This window comes from Perca flavescens, chromosome 19 (genome assembly GCF_004354835.1).
Source record: "Perca flavescens isolate YP-PL-M2 chromosome 19, PFLA_1.0, whole genome shotgun sequence".
Lineage (NCBI taxonomy): Eukaryota > Metazoa > Chordata > Actinopteri > Perciformes > Percidae > Perca > Perca flavescens.
In genome coordinates this window covers 18,972,127-19,000,047 of record NC_041349.1, presented here as the reverse complement: position 1 = coordinate 19,000,047, position 27,921 = coordinate 18,972,127, and the positions used below count along the sequence as shown (strand labels likewise).

Sequence of the window (27,921 nt, the reverse complement as noted above, 5' to 3'; positions counted from 1 at the left end):
TTGTTTATGTTTATGACACATTCATGACAGTATCATGTCACTCTTATGTAAATACCTTCAAGTGTAACCAACAATTCAATAGAAATAACAGAAGAACATAAAAACGCTGCCCTTTTAGTTAAAAAAAAAAAAAACCCGTGATTTACCAGATTTAATTAAGAAATCTTGGCAGAATGAAGGTGTTACCCTCTGCTACGCATAAAGACACCTCCTGCTGGTCTCAAAAAGCTGCTCCAGTGTTCTCACTTGGCACAATTGTTCTGGTCTGAAGTGTTTGCACAATGAATTCACTGTTCGGAGCGTTCATGCCCTCTGAAGTCAACACCAGCTGAGCTATGAACATGTGGCCGGTAGCCAAGGAAAATGTGTCTGCACGTCTGTGCACGTTCTATATATGTGTTTGAAAGTATGCAAGTGTGAAATGTACCATCGTACAGCTGTGTGAAGAGGAGGCAACAGCTGGTTAAGATTTGGGGTCTGCACTGCGGCGTTTGAGCTTCTCGGGGTTGTTTGAGGCCATGTGTGAAAAGTCTCTGAAGATGTCCTGGTAGGTTTCATCACCTAGAAAAGACCAGAGAAGAAGACATGAGCCTAAAAGCTTGATGTTTTTTAGTTAATTTTATATATATATATATATATATATATATATATATATATATATATATATATATATATATATATATATATATATATATATATATATATATATATATATATATTTAAAGCTGTTAAGTCTAAGAATCCATTTCTTAATTAATGCCATCTCTTCTGGGTTTAAATTCTTGGCTTTCTTCAAATGAGGCACAACACATTTCATCAAAAGCTGCATCGTATTGGATAGGACACATTTATTAGGAGTTTTAATGAATGTTAACTCCACCAACTATTTCCTGAACACATCAGGAGTTGTAGCCCTAAAGCAAGAAGCATGCAACTGAACAAATAAAACACACATCAGGGCATGCACATTACCTCTTAGTGTGCAGTAGGTGGCACACTGCACAAGCAGTTGAGACCAGCTGGACATCTCAGCGGGCAGAAGGCAAAGGCACATGAGTGCACACAACAAAGACACACACAGTGATAAAGCACAGCACGTCAAACACTGACCAGCAGTCGTTTCGAGCAGACAAAAGCATCACGTTTCCATTCCTTTATGAGGGAAACCGTGATGGAATACGGCTGACACAAGAAACTTAACAAAAAGCTTTGATAGCCACTAAAGGACAGTCATGAAAGAATGGACTTTGCAGCTTGAAAAGGAGCCAAATGAAAAAATGCAAACAAAACCCTTAAGCTCAAGAGCTGCAGCACAGAGCTCATGGAATTCTGATAAATACAAAATATATAACAGATATCAAACTATTCACAGAATAGCAGGATAAAACTGTCCTTGAGAACCAAACCCGGCATTGACTTTAGCTTACATAACTGGACTGAAAAAGTCCAGTATACATGGAGATGCACAATAAAAAAAACCTCTCTTATAAAGCCAGAACACTGTACATCCTGTATATAAAATATCCCCAATATACAATATCAGAAAGAATAGGCCTGATTTAGGTCTAGTGTATATACATTTTCTTAAACCTCAGATGTACAACATTGGAAACACTCACATGCAGCGCTCTCTATTGACACGGTATTCAGAGATTTTGTGGGCTTCAAAGTGCAGGAGGATGTGCGTTTGTAATTCAAAGTGCAATGTGGACTACTGTTACTTTCTCACAATGTCCCTTCTTTGTTTTACAAGGCATTTTCCTGTCTTCACTGATATAATAAATGTGTTCTGTCTCACTTATGTCCTTGAGACTGTCGTACCCTGTGTTCTGGCTCGTTCTTGGTTTACAAGAATCGGATTTTATGCTTTCTTATTTATGGCAATTTTCGGACACTTTCTCTGCAGACGCTGCAGATAAACACCACATGATATTGCAAAACCAGTAATTTCTGATACTTAACAACTTGCTACTTAACCAAAAACAAGCTCATTCCAGTCTCACAGCCTGTCTCTTGTCCTGGGCTGATTTCTATCCCCACTAATCATTTTGCCCCCCCAGAGCCCAGCCACTTATGTGGTTCTTTATAGACTGGAGGCTCTTCCTGCTGTGGGCGCGCCCACCTCCTATCCCAGCCAATAAACCTCCAGATCCCTGCCCCCCCGAGTGACCTGATTGGCCAAACGCTCCGTCCATCTCCCGCATCTCCTTGTTCATTTTGGCGATCCGCAGCCTGAAGAGGAGCAGATCAGTTAGAAAAACTGTTGTTGTTAACTGATTTACATCATCACACAAATACACACACGTCTCAAATACTCACAAAGTGACGATGTCAGCGTTGGCATTGTCCACGGCAATAGTTATGGGGTCTTTTTGGTTGTTGTCTCTGGCGTTGTAGTCTGCGCCTCGCTTCAAGAAGAGACAAACCAACCTGGGAAAGCAAACAGATGAATAACGTGTGTTAATCGTGTGTATGCAAGTCTTAGAAACAAAAAGCTGACCACCTGGCAGCCAGGTAACCCGTGCCTACTGTAGCCAGGAACTTTTCTAGAGGCAGAGGAACCATTTCAGGAAATCAGGTACAGTATACTTAACTTGTTCACCTCTGTATGTCTTTTTTGTATCCTTTCAATTCAAACATTAAATAGGAAGAACAACACGATAATGTGATGTTTCGCCGTATGTGGGGCGATTGCATCTCAAAGATCCCCATCATTTTTTTATTCGTCTTTGGACTAATTTGCCTCATCTTTACAGTTCTTCATGTGAAGAGGAAACGCAGTAAGTGCACAAAGGGGACTTTTAGTTCCTAGTTTTGTTCTTGAATTAAAGTTATTGTAGCTTATCAATTCTTGGAACTATTTGGTCAAAAATACTCTTGTTTTCTTGTAATCCTTGTTCTTGAATGTACTGTAAAAATAAAACCTACTTTTGAATTATAAAATGTCATGCTCCAAACAGAAGTCTGCAATCTGACCCTGGCCAGAGGAGATTAGAGACAAATTCTGACTTTCTGATAAATAGTGCAGATACAGGTCCATGTTATCTGCATTTTCTCTCTCTCAGTTTGCCAAATAAACAATCACGTTCATTTGGCAGTAGAAACGTTGCTGTAAAGCTACGATGGGCAACTTTGCGCTGCTTCGAAATGAAACATTTGACATCAATACCTATACATCATGTCAACTTCACAAAGATCTGCGATAGAAGTGTGAATCTTCACTGATCTCCCGATTTGATGATGATTATCATGTCAGCGATTCAATTCGATATCTCGATGCATCACGATGCGTCAAATACATTTTTCTATTAAAGCCATATAGGATATTTAATTCATAGCTTTTCAAGCTTCAAAAGCAAAACATTCCACAGTGCTCTAATACTAAATAAATTGGATACATAAAACTACAGCACTGAGCACATGGCACTTCCTGAATGTGCAAAACATAACAGAATATGTAAACAGAAATTTTGTTAGGCCTACATTAAATTGTAAACAGAAATAATTGATTATGAGCCGGCCGATTATCGATGCAGAATCGTCCATGTCCACGATTCGATGCATCGATTATTTGATTAATTTCAACACCTCTAATCTGCGATGCCTCAAGATAAAAAAAAAAAAAAAAAAACTAAGGTCGAGCTGTCAAAAGTCTTAAATCCTCTTTACGAGACTCTATTGTATTTTATTTTAATTCATCACTTCCTTTGTGCTGAGATTTCCCACTTAACACAAAAAGGAATTTCATTTGAGCAAACAGGGTGAATGGACTAAGCTTTGTTAATGGTTCTGTGTGCTGTGTCTGAAGGCTTAAAAAGATTTTCTGTGCGTGTGTGCATATAAAGTAGTCCGTTTATTTTTCTGCATTTGCATTTCTGCCAGAGAAATACCACCTGTGTCAGTGTCTAATTTTGTTTGTATGTGTGTCTTTGTTTTTTACTGAATTGTTGCATATCGGATCATCATTGTTGTATGTCTGATGGCCTATTCACGTCTCTAGAATTAACTGTAGGTTGTACTGAAGGTGGCCCTTTGACCAAAATATCAAGTTTTTGTCACATTTTTTAAACATTGTGTCAACTTTTGTACACCATCACTGTGTGGGCGGTTTTTCTATGAAATGGGACTGTTCGTATGTGTGTGTGTGTGTGTGTGTGCGTGTGTGCGTGTGTGTTCTACCCGGTGTGACCCAGGATGGTGGCGTGGTGAAGCGGCCCTCTCCCGTTGCTGTCTGCCTGGTTAACGTTAGCGCCGTTCTGCAGCAGGAACTCACAGGCTGCCAGGGCATTCTGGTGAGGAAACAGGAACGCGTGAGCTGCCATTCATTTATTATTAAAAAGGCATAGTAAGCATTGTTAATCCAATACACTTTTTTGTCAAATGCAGCGATTATCTCCTCACGGTCACCTAGCTCTCTATTATTTACAGCATGTGAATGTGCCGTCTTGCCGGTAGTTATCCGTCTGTGAATCTGGGGGGCGGAGCCTCTGAAGAGGGGTTGCTTTTGTTTGACAGTTGAATTCAAATATCAACAATCTTTGCACAGCATCCTTTACTGCACCTTGAACAAACACACAACCTACATGCACCTCTTCCTACTATCACCTTGTCCAAACAGGTAACACTAAAAGCCTCACCAGTGAGCCCTAAAGGCTGCAAAGTGTTGGAGGGGCAAACAAACAGTATGCTGATGCTGGTGCTAAAGGAGAGGTCAGGAGGTCATCAAAACCCTCTCGATTCATCTTCTGGGCACCGTCAATATTAACATAGAATTGAATGCATCCCTCACCGCTGAGACGGCCTGTATCAGCGGCGTGCTGGATTCCTTGGCCACGTTGACCCAGCTGACGTCGGCCCCGTGGGCCAAAGCGTCGGCCATGACAGGGAAGTTCTGCAGGGCCGCTGAGCGGTACAGCAGCGCGCCGGGGTGAAGGCCGCTCAGATCCTCTTCATCCTCTTCCACGTCTGAGGGGAGCAAAGCGTTAACTTTTCTTTTTGTCAAAGTTTTGACACAGTTTAAAAAAATGTTCTAGTCTGACAGTTGTCAGGTCAGCGAGTGTGTGTGCATGTTTTATCTCACCTTTGTGTGTATTGTTCTTTTGGACGAGGTCACTGGGGCTCAGCCCTGAGGAACGAGAGAGAGAGAGAGAGAGAGAGAGAGAGAGAGAGAGAGAGAGAGAGAGAGAGAGAGAGAGAGAGAGAGAGAGAGAGAGAGAGAGAGACATGATTACTGGTTTATCTTGCTGACTGCAACAACAGCACAGACACATATAATACCGCAGACTAGGCCCTAAGGATTATCAACTTTGGCTGGATCACCAGCTTTGGGGAATGTGTGAGTGTGTGGGTGTGTTTCTGTTTTGGTGACATCAGCAGGAGTTTGAAGAGTGATAAACTAGACAACAAGCAAGCAACCCGCTGGTTTCCATCCATCAGTCCTGATTCTTGGTTCTCTGCGTTTACCTGTGACCCGAGGCAGAGTGGCTCGGTTCGGTTTGGGTTTGAGCGGCGGCCGCTGTACGGTCCGGTCCTGCGTGGCCGCCCGGTTCCTTTTGGCGCTGGATCGCCTCAGCAGGGTGTTGCCGGTGACGGGCAGCTTTTGAATGAACTTCTTTTCAACGTACTTTGATCGGATCCACGACTCTTTGTCTCCTCTGAGGGACAGAAATGATAGATTAGAAAAAAAAAAAAAAAAAAAAAAAAAAAAACGAGATGAAGGGAATTAACATTTTTGTCATTAAATCTTTTCTCACACAAAACAAAACTAAGAAAGCGGACATGCAGGGCCGGTTTTAAATCAGTAGGTTTCTGAATTTATTTGTTCTCAGTTTGACTCCACAACTTGCTTGTGCAGCTGTTAAGAGAAGACATGTCCCCAATGTGCTCAGTGTCTTTTAATGAAGTCATTAATTCAGTTAAAAAGAGCTCTATTTAGGACTTAAAATGCTTAATTTCTTTACTATTTAATTACAGCACAAATGCAGGCTGTCTACCACTTAACAATTAAATGTTGTTTATCAGCCGTGTCCTCTTAGGCAGTGGTTCCCAAACTTGTTCACATCAAGGAGCCATACACTGACCACGGACCCCTATTTGGTAAAATTTTGTCCCAGGGTCTCCCATCTGATACAATTTTTGATTTTGGAGGTTTTATTACAGAAAGTGTATGAAACCCATGACCTAAATAGTCATACATGCATTGTGTTACTTATGGATGGAATTATAGTAACAAAAAATAATTCCCCTTGGACCCCTGAAACCCCGTCAAACCCCGGCCCCCACTTTGGGAACCACAGCTCTAAAGGCATTAGAATTGTCAATAGGTCACTGCGCAAAAAAAACTGCGCTGTCAGTTAAACACGTTATTAACGCAAACCCATTTTAACGGCATAATCTTTTTTTTGGCCTAGCAAACTTTGTAGTTTTTTTCACATGCTGTTGCAAAAACTAGTAACGTTAGAAAAACTAGAACACCACACCGGATCTAGTTAGACCAGAAACAAAACAGCAGGCACGCCACACACACTTGTTTGGGCTTGCGAGCCGGCCAAAGAGTAGTAGGCTAACGTTACGTTTTGACGCGAGACGCCGAAATAGATGCCAATAAGATTCTGAATGGAAAGTTTACTTTTAAAAAGTTGCCAAATGGTTCCATTGACAAGACCAAAGTGATCTGTGCGTTTTTTTGTTGTGAACTGAGCTATCATCGCAGCACGTCCAGTCTGAAATACCACTCGATTGCCAAGCACACATGACACAGCTGATGCCAATTCTCCGCCTCCTCGTCAAAGCCAGGCGTCAAAAGCACAAAGCAAGCCGATCCACTTTTCTATGTTGATAAGAGCATTAATGAGAAAAAAATAATAAAAATAATGGGACAAAAAGAAATTAAGGGACATTTAGAATAGATAAAAATGTGCAATTAATTGTGAGTTAACTATGACATTAATGCGCTTAATCGCGATTTAATACTTTAATCGTTTGACAGCACCACAAAAAAAGTAATGTTCCAAAAGGAGGTAAAAGAATAAACAACCAATGTAAGCCCCAGACGAGACAAGACTGAAAGCTCATGCTGCAGAAAGCATGCAGACTCACAGCAAGTTTCCGGAGGACACTGTGTGTATCATGTGTATCATGTACCTGTTAAACTTCCTGCCTGCTGCGACACAACAGAGAAGAGGAAGTAAAATTCTAAAGAGAGACATAGGCCGCTGATAGAATCATCCGTAAACCAAAGATCTTTGCACGTGGTACATTTTCAAAGCTCAGCCACCAAAACCACTCAACACACATACTCCGTATATATACAGTAAGCCTTTTCAGAGTTGTGGAGAGCTGGAGCAAATCCACTCACACTCCAACAATGTACAAATAGAATTTAAAGGCAGAATTAAACCGTTATGTTATGCCACGAATGTGACAGCAGGAGGAGATGAAGAGTGCGTTTCTCTTTACTTCTGCTGATCTCGGAGGGTTTTTGCAGCTTCACTAACCGTCACGTCAGAACAGCAGCTTGATAAATGACACCGGAAAATCTTTATCATCAGGAAATACAGTAAGTCCGACAAGTCTGTAGTACAGGTGTGTACTGTCGTCTCTTTATGGAGGAGCAAGCAAGTCTTAATTGCAAACAGGCAAAAGAGTAAAATCAGTTGAATGTTAAATGAATTAACACATTAATACATAATTCAATAAAATAAACACATAAAGTAGCTTTTTCAGAATCAGAATTGATTTTCTTTTTAGCAGATTGGGTTTTCCTTCAGCTAGATTTTCCAGCATATGCTGAAATGTGGTGTGGCATAATTCATTTCCCATTAACGTACAGTAGACAGACAGACAGACAGACAGACAGACAGACACACGTTCCACATGTGTGGTTCACCATCTATGGCAGACTCTAAGATCGAAGACCTACTACTAATACCTAGTAAGTCAACCGCTATTTCGGCAGTGTGATCACAAAATGTGCACTGCTTTCACAAACTCTAAACAAAATCCTTTTCAGCAAAGAATGACGACCTACTGCCAACATTATTTCAATAAACCAAGATGTCTAGTACGGAGGTTGTATTTGGCCACCAAAAGTTGAGATTGAAACCCTTGCAATCAGCATTGTGAGATGATATTAAAATGTGGGTCACATCTTCATTTAAAAACGGTATTTTTGGGAATATCTGGTTATCGAAAATAAATCTATAAATATATCTTTTTTCGTTCCGTCTTTAATTTATATATAAATCAGGGTTGTTCCTCATGACTTACAACAATTTGGTAATGCACTTCCACAAAGTTAGGAGACTTATGTGAGACACATTAAAATAAGACCGTTCATAGACGACGCAGCGGAGGCTGAGATATCCTTACTTTTATTCTCTATTATGGGTCATGCTCTGGAAATTACGTGTCCTACATTTCCCATAATGCAACCAAAAGCATCTTTTTGTTAGACCCTCTTTTCCTTTTAAATGTCCACATCTTTCTAACACTATGGCCTAGTTTCTAAAGTAGACTTTTTGCTGAAAATATGAAATCAAAAGCCAAAGCCAAGATAGCCCCGATAACATCACCAGGGTCATTGTCCTCCAAAGCCACTTAAGACATTACACAACCATTTTCACAGACTGAGTAGTACTTTCTATGACGAGTAAACGGAGCTGCATGTGTAAAATCAGTGAAACGTCCCCTTCCCTTCAGATGTCTGTGCGTTGGTTAGTTTGTACCTGGGACTAGAGGGGTGGGGCTTCTTGATGGTGATCTCATCAATCCGGGCCTCGTAGATCCTGTTGATTACTGTGTTTCCTAATTCACACATCAACTGAAGAAAGCAAAGAAATTTATATTTTAGGAGTTTGTTGCTCTTTTTGGTGAGGTTAGTTAAAGTGAAAGATTACATAACTCATTGCATAATAATTCAGTGGAACTTCTTGTTAACACAGAAAATGCAATAATGAGGTTGTGCAGCTGCTGCAGTTAAAAAGTTAAATTACCTTAATGAGCTCCGGCTCCCAGGAGTCGAGAGTGAGCGAGCGTACTTTGGAGAAATGGACTCCCAGGCTCCTGTTGGAGGAGGAAACCATTACAGCTAAGGTTTCAAGCCAAGTGTGTGTGCGTGTGCGTGTGTGTGTGTGTGTACGTACCTGTGTATTCCTGAGCATGTGATGCAAAGCGTGATGCCCAGGTTGATGGAGGCCCAATCAGGACCGGGCTCCCCGCAGTCGCAGCACTGCTTGTTCCCTGGGATCGCTTGGACCTCCTCCAGCGCCTTGCAGCCCTTGTTCTCCTGATCCACTCCTCCCCCTCCTCCCAAACTGCTCGCCGACACCGAGCTGAGGCGCTGTCTCTGATAACACACACACACACACACACGCATGCACGCACACACGCACGCACACACACACAAACACACGAGGAGAGGCACAAAGGCACATAATAACTTCCTCTGTATCCCCTCAGATTAAACTCCAACTGAAAAATGCACATAGAGGATGGTGTATTGTGTGTGTGTGTGTGTGTGTGTGTGTGTGTGTGTGTGTGTGTGTGTGTGTGTGTGTGTGTGTGTGTGTGTGTTCTCACTGGGCTGTGTGGGTCCTCTCTGTGCTCCTGAAAGGCTGAAGCGATGCTGTTTTGGACGGCACTTATCCACGCCTGCTGCTGCCTTTCCGAGTCTGCCTGTAACAAACAACACCTACGCGCGCACACACACGTAAATGAGATATGTAGACAAATTCCGCCCCCCTCCCCCCCTTCGCTCTTTTGCAGGACACCCTAATCCACACACTTACCACTGATGAAAAGTCATCGCCATTGCTTAAATACACGTATGCATGAATGCACAAACATTTTCGCCCACACTCACTTTGACGGGGAGACCACTTCAAAGCAGAATCGTCTCTCGTTTTCACTGCTGGGCTTGACTGTGCAAAGACGCAAGTCCTCCACCACGACCGTGGGCTGGTCCTGGGAGAGACGCAGAGCGGAAAGACATGCAGGTCACACTGTGCACGTTATTTTTATTTTTAAAAGCACGTTCAAAAATAGTGACACTGAAGACATCTAAAATATACCTTAAATTTCTTCTGATACACCAGCTGATTTTTTTGAATCGAGAACCAACGCCTGGATAGGAAAGAGAATATGAAAAGGTCATAATGTCAAGAAGCCTTCAGGATCAATGTTGAACCAGCAAAGAAACAAGAGACACGCAGTGGACACACCGCGCACAGTTCAGGAACTATCCTCCAACACAGTGGACATTTGAGTCCTTTTAGTGAGACGTTATGGAGGAAGAAAACGGACAAAGACAGTGCAGCTGCTCCGTGTGAGACATTTCCTGGGTGAATTTGTACCTGCTCCAGGTCTTGAAAGCATTGCTGGCTCTCTTATAAAGGTACCCCTCCATGGCGATTCCGTTGGCTGCATCAGCGTTGAAATCCATGATGGAGTCATCATAGGACACGTCCTGGAAATATTTAAGAAAAACAAATCACTTCATGTAAATGAAATTACTGTTAAGGGCCTATTCCTATAGGTTTTTTTTTTTATTGTGATTTCAAAAATTAATTTCTAATAGATTTATATATGTTAAAGTGTTTTTGTAAATGAATTACCTTTTTCTTAATTGCAGCGTGTCTTTGCTCCATGTCCCTCTTCTCCCGGGCAGAGTTTAGGACAAACTGAGTGTGCTATTAAAACAGAAATAGATCCAGAGAAGTCATTCTACAGACACAAATATTGATTTTTAAATGATGTATATTATTCCACTCATAATAACTCCCCATCAAGAGTTTTTTTTTTTAAACTTGTATGTATAAGCCATTACATTTTCTGATACATTTACTGATTTGCAGTTTTACTCTGCAAGTGAACTGCAGTAAAAATCTGTGAAAATGTAATTGCATGGACTCTGATTTATGTACATGTGTTTCTCTATTTCCTATTCATGCCTATTTAGTTGTGTTTTTCTCTGTCTATTCACTGTCTTCAAGGACAACTTTCCCCTTTTTCCTTACCTCTCCCAACATCTTTGCCTGATGTTGAGAAAGATGGAAACGGAAAGACATTAACAAGTTCACGGTAGGTTATCAATCCTGCAGTCTTTGCTCTTCAGGAAATAGGAATTAGGAAGTGTTGAACCTCTTCCTACATCCTGTGTCAAATTGAAAAAACAACAACACTGGTGGAGTCCTTTCAGTGTTTTATTCCTGTGTGTCTCTCTCGCTCTAATCTGCTTATTCGTATCATTTCCTGTTGAAATAGGAAGAGCTTTGTTTGGCCAGTGAACGCTGTCAAATTTATTTCCGGTTTGAAATTCTTTTCATTTCGCAAAAACACTCAACAATAATACTGCTAATGTCCAAGGTTGACGAAGCAAAAACGTTTTTCCAGTTTTGGACAAAGATCAGACACACACAGACACACACAGACACACACAGACACACACAGACACACACAGACAGACACAGACAGACACAGACAGACACAGACAGACAGACACAGACAGACACAGACAGACACACACAGACACACACACAAAATATTTCCTGTTGTTGCTCACTTTTTCCTGTCACGATGAAACAGTGATGTCATTATGTGACTCATCAGCTCCTTAGAAAGATGCCAAAAACTCATCTGATGCAAGTCATTATTATATTTCATCACAAATATTTGCAAAGTCTTTTTGAATGTTTGAAACCTGCATTGTAAATATCACTGTGTGGTCATCTTCTCTTTAACTGGCACGTTCTCCAATGGTTTCATTTGAATACTTTTTTATATTTTCATTTCTTGATAAAAAGGCAAAATTAAGAGAAAAAAAAATTATTTGTGTAGCAAAACTCTGCTTTTTCTACCTTCCAGTCCCAGAAATGTGCATTAGATTACCTCTGCATCCTTGTATAATGCTGAGCAGAAGACAAACAATACAGAGACTTGCTCATTAAAACATTGCTCTCCAGTAATCAAACCTCCACAGGCTATGAAGAATATTATATGTTCAATATAAGCTCCAGAACAGCTTCTAAAGGGGTCTTGTGGTGACATTGTTTCACCCACTGCGGTTCTAAAAGTCAAAACTGAACTTTTAACCTAAACTTTTAGGTCGGCATGGACGAGAATTATTTAAAAGCCCTACCAGCACTTCTAAAGTGTAAGAATGAATAATAGATATGTTTTTAAACTTTAAAGTGGGCTAGGTTGGCTGTTCCCCCCCCTGCTTCTAGGCTTTTTGCTAAGCTAAGCCAATCACCTCCTGGGCGAAAGCCCTGCTTGCAACACCTTTAGGCTGCTATATTCACTAAACTCTGCTCAACAACACACTGCCAATTTTTCCTTTTCTTAGATTCTTACTAAGCACTCCACACAAGACTCCTCTTCCTGCCCAGCTGTTATTTATTTAGTTAATATTCATACAGAGCTAGTTCTGTCATCGAAAGCCATGTCAGCACCTCACATGATTGCTACAAGATGCAACTGCAACAAAGGAAATGTAATCAATCAGGCGTTTGCAAGCAATTACCTCTTCATTCAGTTTCTGTCGATATTCCTCCAGTTCTGAGAAAGACTGGTGGCCATTTTGGAAGAGCTGAGCCTGGGCCTCCATCAGTGACAACATCTGACAGGAACACATGTCAAAGTATTTACAAAACCTCTTACATACGTGTGTTTTTAAAGATGTAGACACTGTGGATTTACAAAAGCAACAAAAGCAACTTAAAATAGGTCAACGTGAACTCACTGCCATCAGAATGTCTGTCTTCTTCTTGGCCTCAATGACATTAATCTGAAACAAAATGAAGCAGCGGTTTGAGACAGTGTTCATGTTTCCATGACCAAAGACTCATCGGCCAGTTAAACTTCTGGGAGCCACAACCACAAGTCTGGAGAGAAGCACAGAGGCAAACCTGTTATCATTCAAAACAGGAAAAGCACAACTATAATTAGACAGGCTGTTGTGTGTCCTATCCAGGCTGGTTTTGGTACCTGAATGCACTTACAGCGTGTGACTGTTTTGGCAGATTAGGACATTTGTTTTCTCACATAATGTAGTTAAAGTTGAAGTGGACCCTGTATAAACCTGTTTTTACAGTATACACACACAAGCAGGGTTTTTCCTGGCTCAGAATAGGCCTTTGGTGGGGGGGGTGGGGGGACTACGCACGGCAGGAAGCACGATCGGTCTGTGTACAGTAAAGGCAATAAGGTTGTGTTACTTTATTTGACAGAAGTCTATGCATTTACCAGTTATTTCTGACAATTTGATAAAGAAAAAATGTATTGCTTGAGTAAATCAAACTCCAAATCAAGAAAACTGGTTAAAAAAAATGTATATTAAAAAGGTGCTCTAAGCAACGTTGGGGGACGTCACTTCTTGTTGACGTTCGAGGTATTTTTAAACAAAACGGAGGCTAGCTCGCACCTCCCTCCTCCTCATCCTGTCTCCTTCCTTCCGCGCACTAACCCCCCAACCCCCACCCCCAAATCCTTCTTGTCGGTTATTGGCTGGAACATCGTTTGTTATGTTTGGTGGCGCAGGTTGGCGCAGTTTGTTTTTGTTGGAGTTTGTGGAGCATGGGCTGTCTACACAGACCGCGGTTTTTTTTCAGGGGACAGGCAGCTCGCGGATAGTGAGGAGATGTTTGCTGTTTATGACAAAACATGTTGTAGCCTAAAAAACGCGTGTCATCGCTTAGAGCACCTTTAACATTTAAATAAATCACTGGGAGAGTCCAGTACAGCCTGACACTGGAGATAAAACTGAGATTAGCTCTCATATTCAAGTTTATGTTCTGCTTGTTCAGTTGTTTAGTAAATTGCTCTTAAACACATTTAATTAAAAGGAGGATTGGAAGTGCAGTGCATGCAGGCATTAACACACAGGTCACACAGGCATGCACTGATGACAGCAATCAACAGTCAATCAATAAAATATTCAGAAAATATAAAAGAAGCAAATTGAATAAAATAAAATATACAAATGAAAACAACAGCAGATCAAGCCAAAAAATAAAAGTACAGATAAGTGAAATATAAGATTAAGACTTATGCCAAATACAGTGGGGGAAATAAGTATTTGACCCCTTGCTGATTTTGCAGGTTTGCCCACTTACAAAGAATGCAAAAATCTACAATTTTAATCATATGTACATTCTAACAGTGAAAGACAGAATCCCAAAGAAAATTCCAGAAAATCACATCATATGAATTTATTAAAATTGATAACCATCTGATGAGGAAAAACAAGTATTTGACCCCCTGGACAAACAGCATGTTAATATTTTGTAGAAAAGCCATTATTGGCCAGCACAGATGTCAAACGGTTTTTATAGTTGGTGACAAGGTTTGTGCACATTTCGGCAGGGATGTCGGCCCACTCCTCCCTGCAGACAGCCTCCAAATCATTCAGGTTCCGAGGTGGTCGCCTGGCAACTCGAATTTTAAGCTCCCTCCAAAGATTTTCAATCGGATTCAGGTCTGGAGACTGGCTAGGCCACTCCAGAACCTTGATGTGCTTCTTCTTCAGCCACTCTTTTGTTGCTTTGGCGGTGTGCTTAGGGTTAGGGTCGTTGTCGTGCTGAAACACCCATCCTCGACCCATCTTCAGCTCTCTCACTGAGGGAAGGAGATGTCGGTCCAGAATTCCACGATACATGGCCCCCGTCCATCCTCCCCTCAATACGATGGAGTTGTCCCGTCCCCTTGGCTGAAAAGCACCCCCAAAGCATGATGTTGCCACCACCATGCTTGACGGTGGGGATGGTGTTCTTTGGGTTGTACTCGGTGTTCTTTGCCCTCCAAACACGACGAGTTGAGTTGAGGCCAAAAGTTCTATTTTGGTCTCATCTGACCACATCACCTTCTTCCAGGCCTCTTCTGAGTCGTCCAGGTGGTGAATGGCGAACTTCATGCGGGCCTGTACATGTTTCTTCTTGAGCAGGGGGACCTTGCGTGCGCTGCAGGATTTCAATCCATGACGGCGTAGTGTATTACCCGTTTCTTTTTGTAACTGTGGTCCCAGCTGCCTTCAGTTGATTCATCAGTTCCCCTTGTGGTTTTGGGATGATTCCTCACTGTTCGCATGATCAGGGACACCCCACGAGGCAAGATCTTGTGTGGAGGCCCAGACCGAGGGAGGTTGGTGGTGGTGTGGTGCTTCTTCCATTTCCTGATAACTGCACCGACAGTTGATCTTTTCTCTCCAAGTTGCTTTCCGATTCTCTTGTAGCCCATCCCAGCCTTGTGCAGATCAACAATCTTGTCCCTGATGTCCGTAGAAAGCTCTTTGGTCTTGCCCATGGTGGTGATGTTGGATGCTGGTTGTTTGGGTGTTGACAGGTGTCTTTTATACAGGTAATGAGGTGAGGCAGGTGTATTTGATGTAGATAATTGGTTCGGATTGGGGCTGTGTCTTAAAGAAAGACTAACTGGCTTGTAGGAGCCAGAATACTTGCTGTTTGTCCAGGGGGTCAAATACTTGTTTTTCCTCATCAGATGGTTATCAATTTTAATAAATTCATATGATGTGATTTTCTAGAATTTTCTTTGGGATTCTGTCTTTCACTGTTAGAATGTACATATGATTAAAATTGTAGATTTTTGCATTCTTTGTAAGTGGGCAAACCTGCAAAATCAGCAAGGGGTCAAATACTTATTTCCCCCACTGTATATACAGTAGAGCTAAATAAAGTGCAGTTCCTGGTAAGATACAGTGTGACAGTAAGTGTCTAAAGCGCACTCTTTTATTCCTGTCGCCCAACACAAAGTGAAAAGCAGCATTCTTTCTCACCTCCAGGACGTAATCCAGGGCCTCAGACCGAAAGGTCTTGCGTGCGTTTAGCAGAGCATTGCTTGCCTCCTCCACTTCGTGTTGTTTCCCCCGTGGGGCCTGAGCGTTCCTCACCAGCGCCCCCTCCAGGCACTCACTGCCACGCTCAAACCCCCTGCGCACGTCCTTGAACCGACGCACATCCCTGGGAGACGGGGAGGGAAGGAAAGAAGAAAGGTTCTTTGAGTACTTAACCTTTTATTTGACAAATACGTTTGTGACATTAGGCTGTTGAAGAAACAACAGACTATACAGCTGTTGTCTTGGGGATCCAACACATCATTTGGGGTTTTTGCGTAATAGAGTTTAAATGGTGATACTGGAAGATGTGAGCACAGAGGGCTAAACCAAATTTAAAATATGTCACTGGCTAAAAATCCAGCTCATCACTATTATCACATGCTATGAGTGATCCTCTCTCATCTAATGCAATGGGTCATTCTCACTAATAAGAGCAGACTGCAAGACAGAGTATGAGGAGAAGCCTAATGAAGGATCATAATCCTCTAATAATCCTTTTTTAACGCATGTGCTCGTGGTTGTCAGACATGTAGTGGGAGTGACTCAGCCGGAAGAAGGTGGCTGAGTGCATCTACAAGACTGGATGGAAAAAAAGCAGCTCACTCACTCTTTGACAAAGTTTTGCAGCTTTGTCTTGACTGTCTTCTGTGTGGTTTCAATCACTTCCTAAAAAGGGAAAAGGGGATAGAGACAAAAATCTATCACAGTGAGCACAGATGACTGTCAAATGTGTTCAACAGTGTGCTGCAGCCATACTGCGTCTGATAAGCGCCATGACTGCAATAGAGACGGTGGTGCAAAATTCGAAAGTCAAAGGCCCCGAGACACACAGCCAAACAGACCGATAGACTCACCCCCTGTGCCTCCAAGACGATAGACAGCTTTTTGGAAAATTTGTCCAAACACTCCTGCAGGAAAGACATCATAATTTAGACTCTCGGCAAATCTCAGCAGCTCTGTCGTGTTTCTTATCTAAAACAACTATTTGTGTTTCGTAGTCAGAGTGCAGATTTTGTTTCATTGAAAGTTATGTTGTGTGGAGAGGACAAAGTAATGCAAGTGTGCCAAAAGTATTCAGACAGATGAATGATTTAAATAAAACTACTACCATCCAGTTAGAGCCTCTAGTAGGTGGAACACTCTACCAAATGAAACAAGAAACTGCACCACCTACCATAACTCCACACAAAGTCTCAAGGCCTGGCTCTCAGAAAGTCAGACTTGTGAACATTTTTAATCTCCTGGTAATTTTATACTATTGTTGTTATCACTGCTGACCTGCTGATAACATGTTTGATGTTTGAGATCTTGCCCGGTGTCAAATATAGCCCGCTCTGCATTCCGTATGTATGAAAGATTAACTTGTATTTTAACTATTTTACCATCTTATTAACCTGTACTGCAACCTTTAGTGCTGTATTAACACCACCCTTGTGAGTGATGTAGCCTATTTCATCCTTTTATTGCTGCTTGTTAATTGCTGTTGATGAGCGGTGGAAGGAGATGGCTCGGGTCTGTGTTGCTTGGCTGTGTTTTGACGCTTGCATGGCTTCCTGTACTGAATGTGGATACTGTTGATGTGTAACTGTGCTAATGTCTTGCTGCTTCCTGTAGCTCTGCATGGCTTATTGAGAAAGCTAATTTGTTGCTCTAGCTGTCTGTATGGTGTCTTGTTGACTTCTGTTTGTAAAGTTTAGCCTGTACTAATGTCTTGCGGTTTCCTGTTGCTCTGGTCTAAAATCATCTGGCCAAAAGGACTACAGTTGAAAATTAGCCGGCTGGCTAACACTGGCACATTTACAGAAATGTTAATTTATGTGTGTTGTCCTTTATAAAAGAAAAAAAAGAAAAACTCATAAAAACTTATAAACCACCACTTTCTTTGAGTAAATGTGACATAATCTGAGAGGGAAAATGGTATGAGACAGAACATGAGTGGTATGTCTCTGTGATGCTTTTACCTCCATCGTCTTGTCCCCGGAGCAGTGCTGTCCCAGATCCCGGAGGCCGTTGACGAAGCTCTTGCTGGTCTGGCAGTAGACTCGGCCTGCCTCCAGCATGGCCTGGCATTGTTTCACGAGCTGGATGACACAAACATGCAACACCACAGTTAATGTATCCTGTGTACTTAAACAAGAGACACTTAAGGTGACTGTCGGTCATAATCAGTATGAATAATTAAACATAATGAGTTATTCCAGGAGTCTACGCATTAAAGCAATGAAACAGCAAGAGTTAGAGGTTATTCGTGTAGAGGGTAATCACTGTGCATGCTGGATATAACCTCCAGCTTCTGTTAAATAATGTCTGGAGTTCATTAAACTGCATTAGAGCCAGACCGTTTGTGGACTTACAGGCTGGATTTTTATTTTAAAAGCAGGGTTTTAAAAATCTATATTTGATAAATCTGTATACCAATATTTAAGTTTATTTTAAGTTGAAACAAAGACACGTACTGAGTCAATATATTTTACAGATTTACAAATAATGACAGTAATTGTACATAGTATACATTTAAAATTATCTGCCACTCATAAGTGGAACCAGCTGTAAACACAACATCGACATACGGTATGCCTGGTAGTTATGGCTAACATATAATTAACACTAATTTGGGATGTATGCAAATTTACTGTGTTTTGACTTGTGTGTGTATGGGATCAGTTGGAGTTGGAGCAGTCAGGCTTGGGAGTGCTGTGTGTATGTGTGAATGTATTTTGTGTTTTGTATTTTGTATTTACTGTTTAATTGTTTTAAGGACACCCTCGAAAATGAGATGATTCATCTCAAGGGGTTATCCTACTAATAAAATACTTCTATTAGCATTGGTTTGAAGTTAATGTAAGATTCCTGTAACATTCACTCTTCTTTTAACTCCGTTTGGGTCTTTGTACCATACAGTAACATTGTGGACTGTAAGCCAAGACAATGAACTGAAATTATAACCGTAAATAAAAATAAATACCCCAAAAGTATGTTAAACCTAAGCCAATTTAAAAAGGTACTACTTACACTGGAGCCTAGAAAGAGTTAAGGCCATAACGTTAACAGCCATGGTCCACCCCATAGACAGTATATAAGGTCCACCCACACAGGTGTTTATTGTGCCTAATTAGACCTCTTCGCAGGCATGACACGCCCTACTCTGCTTCTGATTGGCAAGTACTTGCCTTGCCTTCGTTGGTTGGATTGGTTAAGTTTAGGCAAGATGAGTGACATTAGCTAGGGGTAAGCTAATCAGAGGCAGGGTAGGGCGGGTCATGCCTTTGCCATCCTAGGAAAAGAAACATCGCTTTCAGGACCGTGTTAGCGTGACACCGATTGCGCTTAAGGTGACTATGCACTTTTAAAAGAGGAATTAACTCATCCTTTCTATTGCAAAACACAAGTTGTATTAACAACACTTAACTCGATTCAATACATAGGCTACAAGGGTTTGGTAGCTTCAGCCTAACTTACTCTGGTATGAGCAGTAGTCGCTAATGTTAGCAAACTCCAGAGAGATGTTTACTGTGTAACTGACATTTCTGAGACTTTTGCTAAACTTTATGACCATTTTCTTCTGCTACTGTTAACGCCACGTTTGAACGTTTACCATTATCTTGTAATTGCCACTTGTGGCCACAGAGGTCGCTCTTTAGCAAAAGTTACATAGGCTCCTCTTGACATCTCCCTTCAGTTAGCTTTGCTGCACCTATAGTGATGGGCAACTTACACCTTTATAGTTTTTATTACTACATTGAGTTTGATGACCTTGTTATTCACAGCACAGTGTGTGAATGTAAATGAGCTTTTAATATACTAGTGTTTCTTTAATCTTATCCAACATTTACACTGATACTGATAATCTGATTAGCCACTGTGGGCCAATAGGTCTTTCAAAAGATATTTTGACATGTCACAGCAGGAAAGTAGTTGAGATACATGTACTTTATTGGCGTATTTACTTTTTATGCTATTTTATACTTCTATAGTTACTATTACTTTGCAAATTAAGATTTTACATACAAAACATATGGTCAGCTTATAAATATAACTGTAATAATACAGTAGTTTATCTTTTGATACTTCAAGCGCATTTTGCAGATAAACCATTTTTAAATGTAGGGCTTATACTTTGCATTGTGATAATACCTTTACCGACCACTTCTTCCACCATGGTTTAAATGTAGTGGACGGTTGGAATTTCGGTAATTTATTTTTTAAAACCAGTAGGTGGGGAGTGACACGCCCCTCGGTCGTAATACAATTTAATTTCTGGCATTAAGCCGATCTTTTTATGTGTCTGCAGATCAGACATGTAACAGCATGACACCATGTAGCATGGTGACAGAACAGGAAAATAAACAGGACTAACTAACTAACTAACTGACTAACTTTGTTAATTTAATCTCACAACAAAAATTTATGAAACGTAATTCAATTAATTTATATCTGAAAAGGTCTTTTTTTGAGGGAGGTCAGGGTTCAGCTACAGAGCAGCAACACTGGGGCTGGTAAGGCCTCAGTTATTTCGGCTCAAGCCCACTTGCACAGGGCAGATAAAAGCTGTTGGAACCCCAGTTACTGTAGTCCATCTCCCTGCTGCCACACATAAATCACTCACTGTATGATGCACTGCAGGGAGTTCAGTTGTATCTAGGAATAGTATATGTCCATGCTATTTTGTTTTTTGATCAAGGAACAGAAACCCTCTCTATCAGATGAATGGATCTGAAACTGTAAACAACTGTAAACTGTAGTAGCACAAACACGTAATGGGGAATATATTATCGTTTCGAAGCAGAACAAACTGTAGTTCTCTCTGTTGTAGGACAATACGATGGGGAAGCAGCACCTGCAGCTACTTCCTGCTCACTGTCAGGTGAAAAAATACCTCAACTACCGCCACCCACCTCTCACTTCACTGCCTCTTCACAGCAACTGATACCTGTGTGTGTGCGTCTGTGTGTATGTTGTGGGGGGAACATTTTTGAATGTTTGACTCATTATGACATTATGAAAAGTGTGTGTAGGTGCATCATGTGTCTCACCTTTTCTAATCGGGTCTCAAGTTCACACACATCGTTTTGTACCACTTCGATTTCAGCTCTGAAACAGACACACAATTACACAAAGTCACTCACAAGAGCTGAGGGTCAAAGGTCACTATACATTTACTCACAGTAACACATGAACCCCAGTGGGCTGGCATTCCTGTTTGTTTGTTTAAGGTAGTGCTAAAATTATAAATTGATGAATCAACAGAAATTGGGATTATTTATTTGTTTTAGTCGTTTGACCCCGATTTCCCCTCGATCCTTCAAATACAAAAACAACTGTATTTTGTTGTTTTAATGCTTCAATGAAGCTACAGCATGACTGCATTGTTACATAAAATGGAATATTTCCTGTGCATCTTCTTATACTCACTTCACTGTAATGTAGCATGCCACTATTAGTATTTTTATAAACCTAAGGACTTAAGCATTATTTCACAATACAATTTCTGTGGGTTTGAACGGAGCTTAGATCGTGGAAATGTTGTGTAGGCCAGCAGAATTGGCTCTCTTGCAAGTATTCACACTGTAAAAATCAAATATCCAGTATGCTTGTTGCTCAGTAATGGATTATTTCCCTTACATTGTTGAGTACAAGAGCTGGCCTTCTCAAACATCTCTCTCACACGTGCACAAAAGTGCCTCAGATGTCCTGTGCATGGCTAGTTTGTGGGTTTTTGGCATTAACAGTCAGTATCTCGTTCTGCCGTGCTCTCGTCTCTTCTCATACCAACAGCTTAACCATGTGGTTTCCGCTGCCTTCCACCAACAGTACAGAGAGACAGACAGAGAAAGACAGAGGAAGAAAAAAAAGAGACGAGACTGAGTGGAGAGAGAAGAGAGGAGGGCCTGGACACTCAACAGTAACTGTTTGTGTTTTCTGTGTTTGTTAGTGCGGGGGATGTTTGAAACAAAGTCTGAGGTCATGTCCTCTTGAAACACGACCAAATGAAAAATCAGCTAAGGAAAGAGAGAGCAAGAGAGAGAGAGAAAGGAGATGAGGGGATAAAAAAAAAGCAGGAGGCCACTGGGGAGGACGTATCCTTTATTAAAGAGGCACATCTTTTCCATTTCTTTGATACACGTAGATTAAGAAAGCAAATTAAGACCAAACTAAAACTGAGTTTCCGCCGTGGTTGCCCCCACAGAAAACACACTTCCTGTCTCTCCTGTTGATCACCTCAACACATCTCGCCTCACTTCCTGTTGCCCTCCCACCTCACTGTTACCTAACAACAGGAGGCAGCACATTTGAGTGACTGTCCCGAGCTGTCAGTAGGCCTACTTTTCCCCCCTCACATTCTCTGCTTATCTGTTTGATTGACTGTGTTTATATGTGAGATCTTTTTCTTCCCTTTCCTCTGCTGTCTCAGCCTGACACAAGACCTCACCACTGCAGCTGGCACAACTCAGACTTTCCACCACCGTGCAAGCCTCATAAACTCAAGGCGAGCAACAGAGAGAGGGAGAAGGAAAGGGCCCGAGACTCTGGATTGAAATGTGCCAAATCAGCTGGAAGAGACGACACCAGCCGCTGTGACTCAGGCAGGATGCCAACAACGATCAGGGCACACCCAAGCTATGCCAAACTTTCTCTTGAGCCGCTTGCAAAACCAATTCAGCAACACTTCCCTTGTGATTACACCAGATGCTGACTCTGTGTTGAGAGAAGATTGATTAGACTCTAGCTGACATGCAGACGGCATAGCTAGGAACTTTTAGAGGCTTAAAGAGAGCTTAGAAGTAGCTCAAAAGGGCAGAATCACAAGTTAAGTGTGCCGTACCCAACCATCAGTGGAACTTGATACCCTTATTGATATGTCTCTAATGAAAGATGTTGAGTGACAATAACAGACAGTGGCGAGTTTAGACCCTTTTTAGGGGGCGCTCAAGTTCATCCCCTAAAATTATTATTATTTAAAAAAAAGTGCTTCAAGTGAGAGATTGGGAACTTGTCTGTTAGCGACAGAGGGCAAACAATTACAGCTTTAATATCCTGTGTCGCTGTTGCCAATACAATGCGCCTGTAACCCAGTCTAGGAAAGTTTTATTTTTTTATTTAGTTGGGAGGGGGGAGGGGGTTAACACTTTTGCAAGGCACTGTGTCCGTGTCACATTCTCATTAGGGGCTGAGCCCCCCTATAGGTCTGATCCTAGCATCCCTCCTGATAACAGGGCTAATATAGCTTCCTGTGTTTTGAATGACACGTCAAAATGCAGCATGCAGAGCAGCAACATCAGGTCAGTGTTTTCAGGCCTGCAGGCAGCGTCTCGTTGCTTTTATTGACCCCCCCCCCATTCACCAGCACTTGCAGTGACAGGACATGGCTGGACCTCAGACCCAGAGGGACTGCTGATTGTTAGCACCAGCAGTTCAAATTGACCCATTAACAAACATTCAAAGTACTTTTTGGTGTCTGAAAAGCAACTAAAATGAGGCTGTCGCAATAGACCTTCAAAAAGGGAATATAATGGCAATGTATGGTGCTTTTCTATCAGTATAATGAGGTTTATCCACCTCTTCTAGCCCAAATTAATGAATCCTCCTTGTCGCTGCCTAGCCTACATCACTATTAGCACTAGAAGCACACAGGTGAAACTCTTACCTGAAGCGCGGGGAGTCTTTCAAACACTCCTCAAAGTCCAGCTTGACGGTCATCCCTCCGTTTATAGTCGCGGGTCACACACAAACACTCTGGGGTTCTTGGAATCCTCTTCCGACAAAGAACACTAAAATCTTCTTCGGCTTTTAAGGCTCCACGCCGGCAGCTTGTCTCATTCTTCTTGTCGGACGGTTTTTTTTCTCTCCCTTCTTTCACAAGTAGAATTTGTATTCCGCCCGCAGCTCGAGCCTGTTCAGCTTTTCTCTCTCTTGAAGGGACACCGCGTCCGCGTGCCTGACCTGCCCTCCTCTGTGTCGCACATCCGAGCCACAAGACGACTTGTCACAAGTTATGAATGAGCGCAGGGAGACGTTAGCTGCGTTATCGTTACCATTTTAATCTGGCACATAAAAGGCCAGTTCGTCCTCGTGCCGGAGGAGAGGATGCTGCAAAAAAAAAAAGAAAAAAAAAGATGTTCGTTAAGAAAGTATCCTTTACTGAGCAATACGGATCGATAGTCCGAAAGAATATGATTTAATCAGGTGGTAGTAGCCGGTAGATTGGATGTTACTTCCCAAGAGAGAGCCGACTGGAGTCTCTCTCTCTCTCTCTCTCTCTCTATACACACACACACACACACACACACACACCCACACACACACACCAGGTCCAACCCCCCATTCTCACTATTTCCGGGTTTCTTACTCATGGCAATTTGTGGTTTTGAAGTGGGAAAATGACAAGTTAGACTAATGAGTTTTAGACTAAATCCACTTGGTGAGTCACATGACAGTATAGAGTTGAATTAGCCTACCTATGATCTTAATCTGATATTTGATACCATGCTGTAGGCCATGTGGAATATTCCTCCCCCCTCATTTTGTTTCTCCTTGTGCTGTTTGTGTATTCAGCTTTTCGGTTTCAGTGAACTGTACTCTTCATATGCAGAGAGTGGGTGTGTATTCTTGTCAGGCAACTTTTTTTTTTTTGTTGAGGTGTGAAGAGTGCTGCCTATAAAAGCCACCCTCTGACAATGAACCCATCACAACGTGTTGGGCAACTTTAAGTAAGCAAACTGCACTTTGTCATCGTCATCACAAACTGTGTAGTCACTAGTCAGACACAGGGGCGTAGTAAACAATTCTGAAAGGCATTCTCTATGGGCCCCTGCCCGTATCCACAGCTTTTCATTCTAGCATCTTTTTGGGCCCTCCTACATGAGGGCCCTGGCTACTCAGTCCCCTTTTTCCCCCCAGTCCGACGCCTCTGGTCAGACACCATAAAGCCTGGCAGGGAAGTGCAATTACAGTGTCTGTGTGCTCATTACGTCTGTGTGACGCACAAGCATAATTCCAAACAATCAAACGATTGATCAATCTATCTGCATATTCAAATCTATATCTATCTATCTATCTATCTATCTATCTATCTATCTAAAGTATCTGCATAATTCACATCTATCTATATTTATCTCTCTATCTCATCTATCTATCCACATAATTCAAATATATATTTATCTGTCGATCTATCTGCGTAATTCAAATTTATCTATCTATCTTTCTATCTATTTATCTATCCATCTATTTATTAGGGGTGCACGATTCAGAAAATGTCACGATTCGATTCAATATCGATTTTTAGGCTCAAGATTCGTAGTTACTTTTCCCATGTGATTGCAGTAGACATACAATACTTTTTTCGATATTTGGAATTCTATGAATCGATTTTGAATCGGTAGAGCTTGAATCGCGATTCGAATATGAATCAATTTGTTCGCACACCCCTATCTATCTATCTATCTATCTATCTATCTATCTATCTATCTATCTATCTATATCTATCTATCTATCTATCTAGCTCATGGTGTGTGTGGCACCCTCTGCTGGTCGGTAACAGTCACTGCAGCTCAAAACAATGTGACTGTTTTGATCATTTTCCTCCTTCACTTTAGTTCATGTCGCAGATGGTCTTTTTTTCTCGGAGTCTATGAGTCTATCTCTGGGGATCACAGTACCATGATGCCTTCACTGACCACCGTACTTCTGTTTGTCTGTGTGCCAATGAGTGTAAATCCCAGACATAACTTCACAGAAAGGGCGTAGTCAGGTCTGTTGTGTTGCTAAATTGCTTCACCGAAATTAATGTAATAGTCCGGGAATGTCTCGCAGCTCAGAGGGATTTACAATAACCTGTTTTTAAAATGATGCCATTCACCAAAGTCCCGTGGGAATATATGGCCAAGTAATACAGGTCTGCATGTGATGTACAACGAAGAATCTTAATTAGCTTTTTTTATGAACTTTAAATGTACCGATGTATTCATCAAACATGCTTTACTATGTCTTTGCTTTGTTTCCTTTTTTTGAGCTCCCTGGAAATAATCTGTCCCTTTTCCAGAGCGCGCTGGAGCGGCAGGAGCGCAGCGCTGCGCCAAAAAACGGGGGCGTGTGCGTAAATAGCGCACAGAGAAAGCAATAGATTCGGACACTCCTGACAGACACTCGGTTCCGAAGGAGTAATAAAACGGTTGTCGACGATGCAAAACTTGGCTACTCGACAGGTTCCTGTTTGTCTTTGACAAGAGATCCCCTACGCGTCTGTCCAAGTGTCACACCATACAGAATTTCTGGTGGCATAGATTTTTCAAAATAAAGGTTTTGAAAACACTAGGTATGAAAACGAAACTGTAGGCTAATTGGAGAATTCTTTTTAACGTATGCTACCCTTCCTCCTCCCAAAAGTGACCTTTTACAGCTAAGTAAGGGCTACGGTCATCATCCATGGCCATGAAAGCACAGTAAATGAAGAAAACAAAAATCAACTGCATCACACACCTGCTCAAGGGCCCAAGGCAAAAGTGAATTATTGGCCCCTATTATCCCTTTGATCAAACACAAATGTGATACAGAATATGTACCATGTAAGCACACTGTAATATCAGATTGATTATAAAAGTATTAGAGCTAGATTTTGGGAATACACTGGCGATTTAGGGGTTAAGGCACTGACTATAAACCACTGACCAAACATCCACCAGCCAAGGACCTTTGTTGCATGTTATTCACCTCATTTCCAGTCATCTCTTCACTGTCAGAAAGTAAATACAGGCATAAGAAATGCCCAAAAGACAAACTAGATTTGAACACAGGATCACTCTACATCATTATTAGGTAATAAATAAATACAGGAGCCATTTATTGTGCTTCTCGGTGCATATTACCAAACAAAAGAGACAATTAATTAAATGACCACAAAGTATTAGCTACACAGACAACCTGAGACCTTCAGGGCCCCTGAAGGTCTGGGGCTTGTTCGTAATCCAGCTTTGGTATAAAGCAGCCTGTTCTGGTCATAAACAGGCATATTCAATAATATAAGATTCACAAGATCATCCACTAGAACGTGCTGTGAGGCTTTCAATCATAACATCATAACACAATCGTCCTCAACAGATGAGAATTCAATCTTAAATTTGAAACCAAACGTGGATAAAAACAAAATGTAAATTTGAACCTCTTCATCTACATGAGGACTGCAGTGCAAACTCCATCTGCTGTGTAAGGGATGCAATGAAAAGCTCCAAAACAGCTGCTAAGTGGATCTTTTGGTGACACTGTTTTGTGTGCAAGGTTAAAAATGAATTTTCAATCTTCAATATTTTGAATATATTCCATACAATGTCATCTTTCTTTTTTTGTGTGTGTGTGTGTATCTGTAATCTGAAAATATGTGATTCACAGAATACACAGATATACTGGGAAATACTTTGACCTACTAACAGTTGGATAAGATAACCAGTGGTAATATTGGACAACACATCTTTTAAAGCAATAGGCAACCTAAAAGTAAAATGGACCGTTAACTAAAAGCCGTCACCAGTTGTATGGGTCTTTTATTTTGAAAAACAATCTGCAGTATTTCCGGTGTATGTGCGGCTCTTTCTGTCTGACTTGACGTTCCCCTCTTCTGTGTATCCTTGCGTTGGGGTGAAGCCGCATAAAAGCGTTTCCATAATGCGTGCGTGAAGTGCTCCTCATGTAGTAAAACGGAGGCGATTCAGGAGGAGGACAGCGGAGGGTTACCGGCTTTACATCGAGTCTGTCAGTTAGGCACCGGGGGAATAAAATGTCGAACCGTAAGCACCGGGACAACCAGGAGATCTGCGCCCGCAAGGTCCGGGAGCTGGCCCAGTCTGGAGTAAACAAACACTGCTTCGAGTGCAACCAGCCCGGGGTGACATACACCGACATCACGGTGGGCAGCTTCGTCTGCACGTCGTGCTCTGGAATGCTGTGAGTGAAAAACCTCCCGCGCTTCCTGGGCTCATTTAGGCTACTGCATATAGATATATGTGTATATATATATATATATATATATATATATATATATATATATATATATATATATATATATATATATATATATATATATA

At 41.5% G+C, this 27,921-nt stretch overlaps 2 protein-coding genes and 1 long non-coding RNA gene across 8 annotated transcripts in view; 2 read left to right on the top strand and 1 right to left on the bottom strand.

Annotated features, from left to right (window-relative positions):
- Positions 1-49: 49 nt before the first annotated feature.
- On the bottom strand, positions 50-24,379 carry acap1 (ArfGAP with coiled-coil, ankyrin repeat and PH domains 1). 3 transcript variants are annotated; one of them, XM_028606120.1, is made up of 23 exons: positions 23,493-24,110; positions 20,881-20,938; positions 17,809-17,928; positions 16,702-16,755; positions 16,455-16,513; positions 15,788-15,971; positions 12,740-12,784; positions 12,521-12,616; positions 10,614-10,688; positions 10,353-10,465; positions 10,071-10,122; positions 9,863-9,963; positions 9,580-9,691; positions 9,144-9,346; positions 8,994-9,063; positions 8,727-8,821; positions 5,464-5,654; positions 5,081-5,125; positions 4,790-4,965; positions 4,180-4,289; positions 2,320-2,430; positions 2,171-2,232; positions 50-561 (listed from the first exon to the last, which is right to left on the bottom strand). In XM_028606120.1, the coding sequence occupies exons 1-23, from the start codon at positions 23,543-23,545 to the stop codon at positions 464-466; spliced, it is 2,283 nt and encodes a 760-aa protein (XP_028461921.1). In that variant the 5' UTR covers positions 23,546-24,110; the 3' UTR covers positions 50-463. The 3 variants fall into 3 exon arrangements, with proteins under 3 accessions (XP_028461921.1, XP_028461920.1, XP_028461919.1); XM_028606119.1 differs by lacking the exon at positions 50-561 and adding an exon at positions 24,304-24,379 and having other exon boundaries at positions 1,041-2,232; positions 23,493-23,935; XM_028606118.1 differs by lacking the exon at positions 50-561 and having other exon boundaries at positions 1,041-2,232.
- On the top strand, positions 19,101-22,915 carry LOC114573905 (uncharacterized). Its single transcript, XR_003694986.1, has 4 exons — positions 19,101-19,179; positions 20,661-20,711; positions 21,623-21,755; positions 22,260-22,915. It is a non-coding gene; the product is annotated as an uncharacterized LOC114573905 (long non-coding RNA).
- The window catches only part of agfg2 (ArfGAP with FG repeats 2), an 18,265-nt gene continuing 13,344 nt past the window's right edge, over positions 23,001-27,921 (top strand). For 2 of the 4 annotated variants that reach the window (XM_028606124.1, XM_028606123.1), the window contains exon 1: positions 23,001-23,127. In XM_028606124.1, the coding sequence (XP_028461925.1) occupies positions 23,108-23,127 (20 nt within the window). In that variant the 5' untranslated portion in view covers positions 23,001-23,107. Of the gene's footprint in view, positions 23,128-27,037; positions 27,782-27,921 lie in introns of those variants that run through there. The other 2 variants (XM_028606122.1, XM_028606121.1) reach the window with 1 other exon arrangement.

What these genes read in the sequence shown, in the direction of transcription:
- acap1 (XM_028606119.1), bottom strand. Translation starts at nt 23,545, where the DNA reads ATGACCGTCAAGCTGGACTTTGAGGAGTGTTTGAAAGACTCCCCGCGC. An exon ending in GACAGAAACTGAATGAAGAG is followed by an intron (nt 10,689 to 12,520) that starts GTAATTGCTTGC and finishes CTGTTTTAATAG; the next exon opens with CACACTCAGTTTGTCCTAAA. An exon ending in AAAGAACAATACACACAAAG is followed by an intron (nt 4,966 to 5,080) that starts GTGAGATAAAAC and finishes TGCTCCCCTCAG; the next exon opens with ACGTGGAAGAGGATGAAGAG.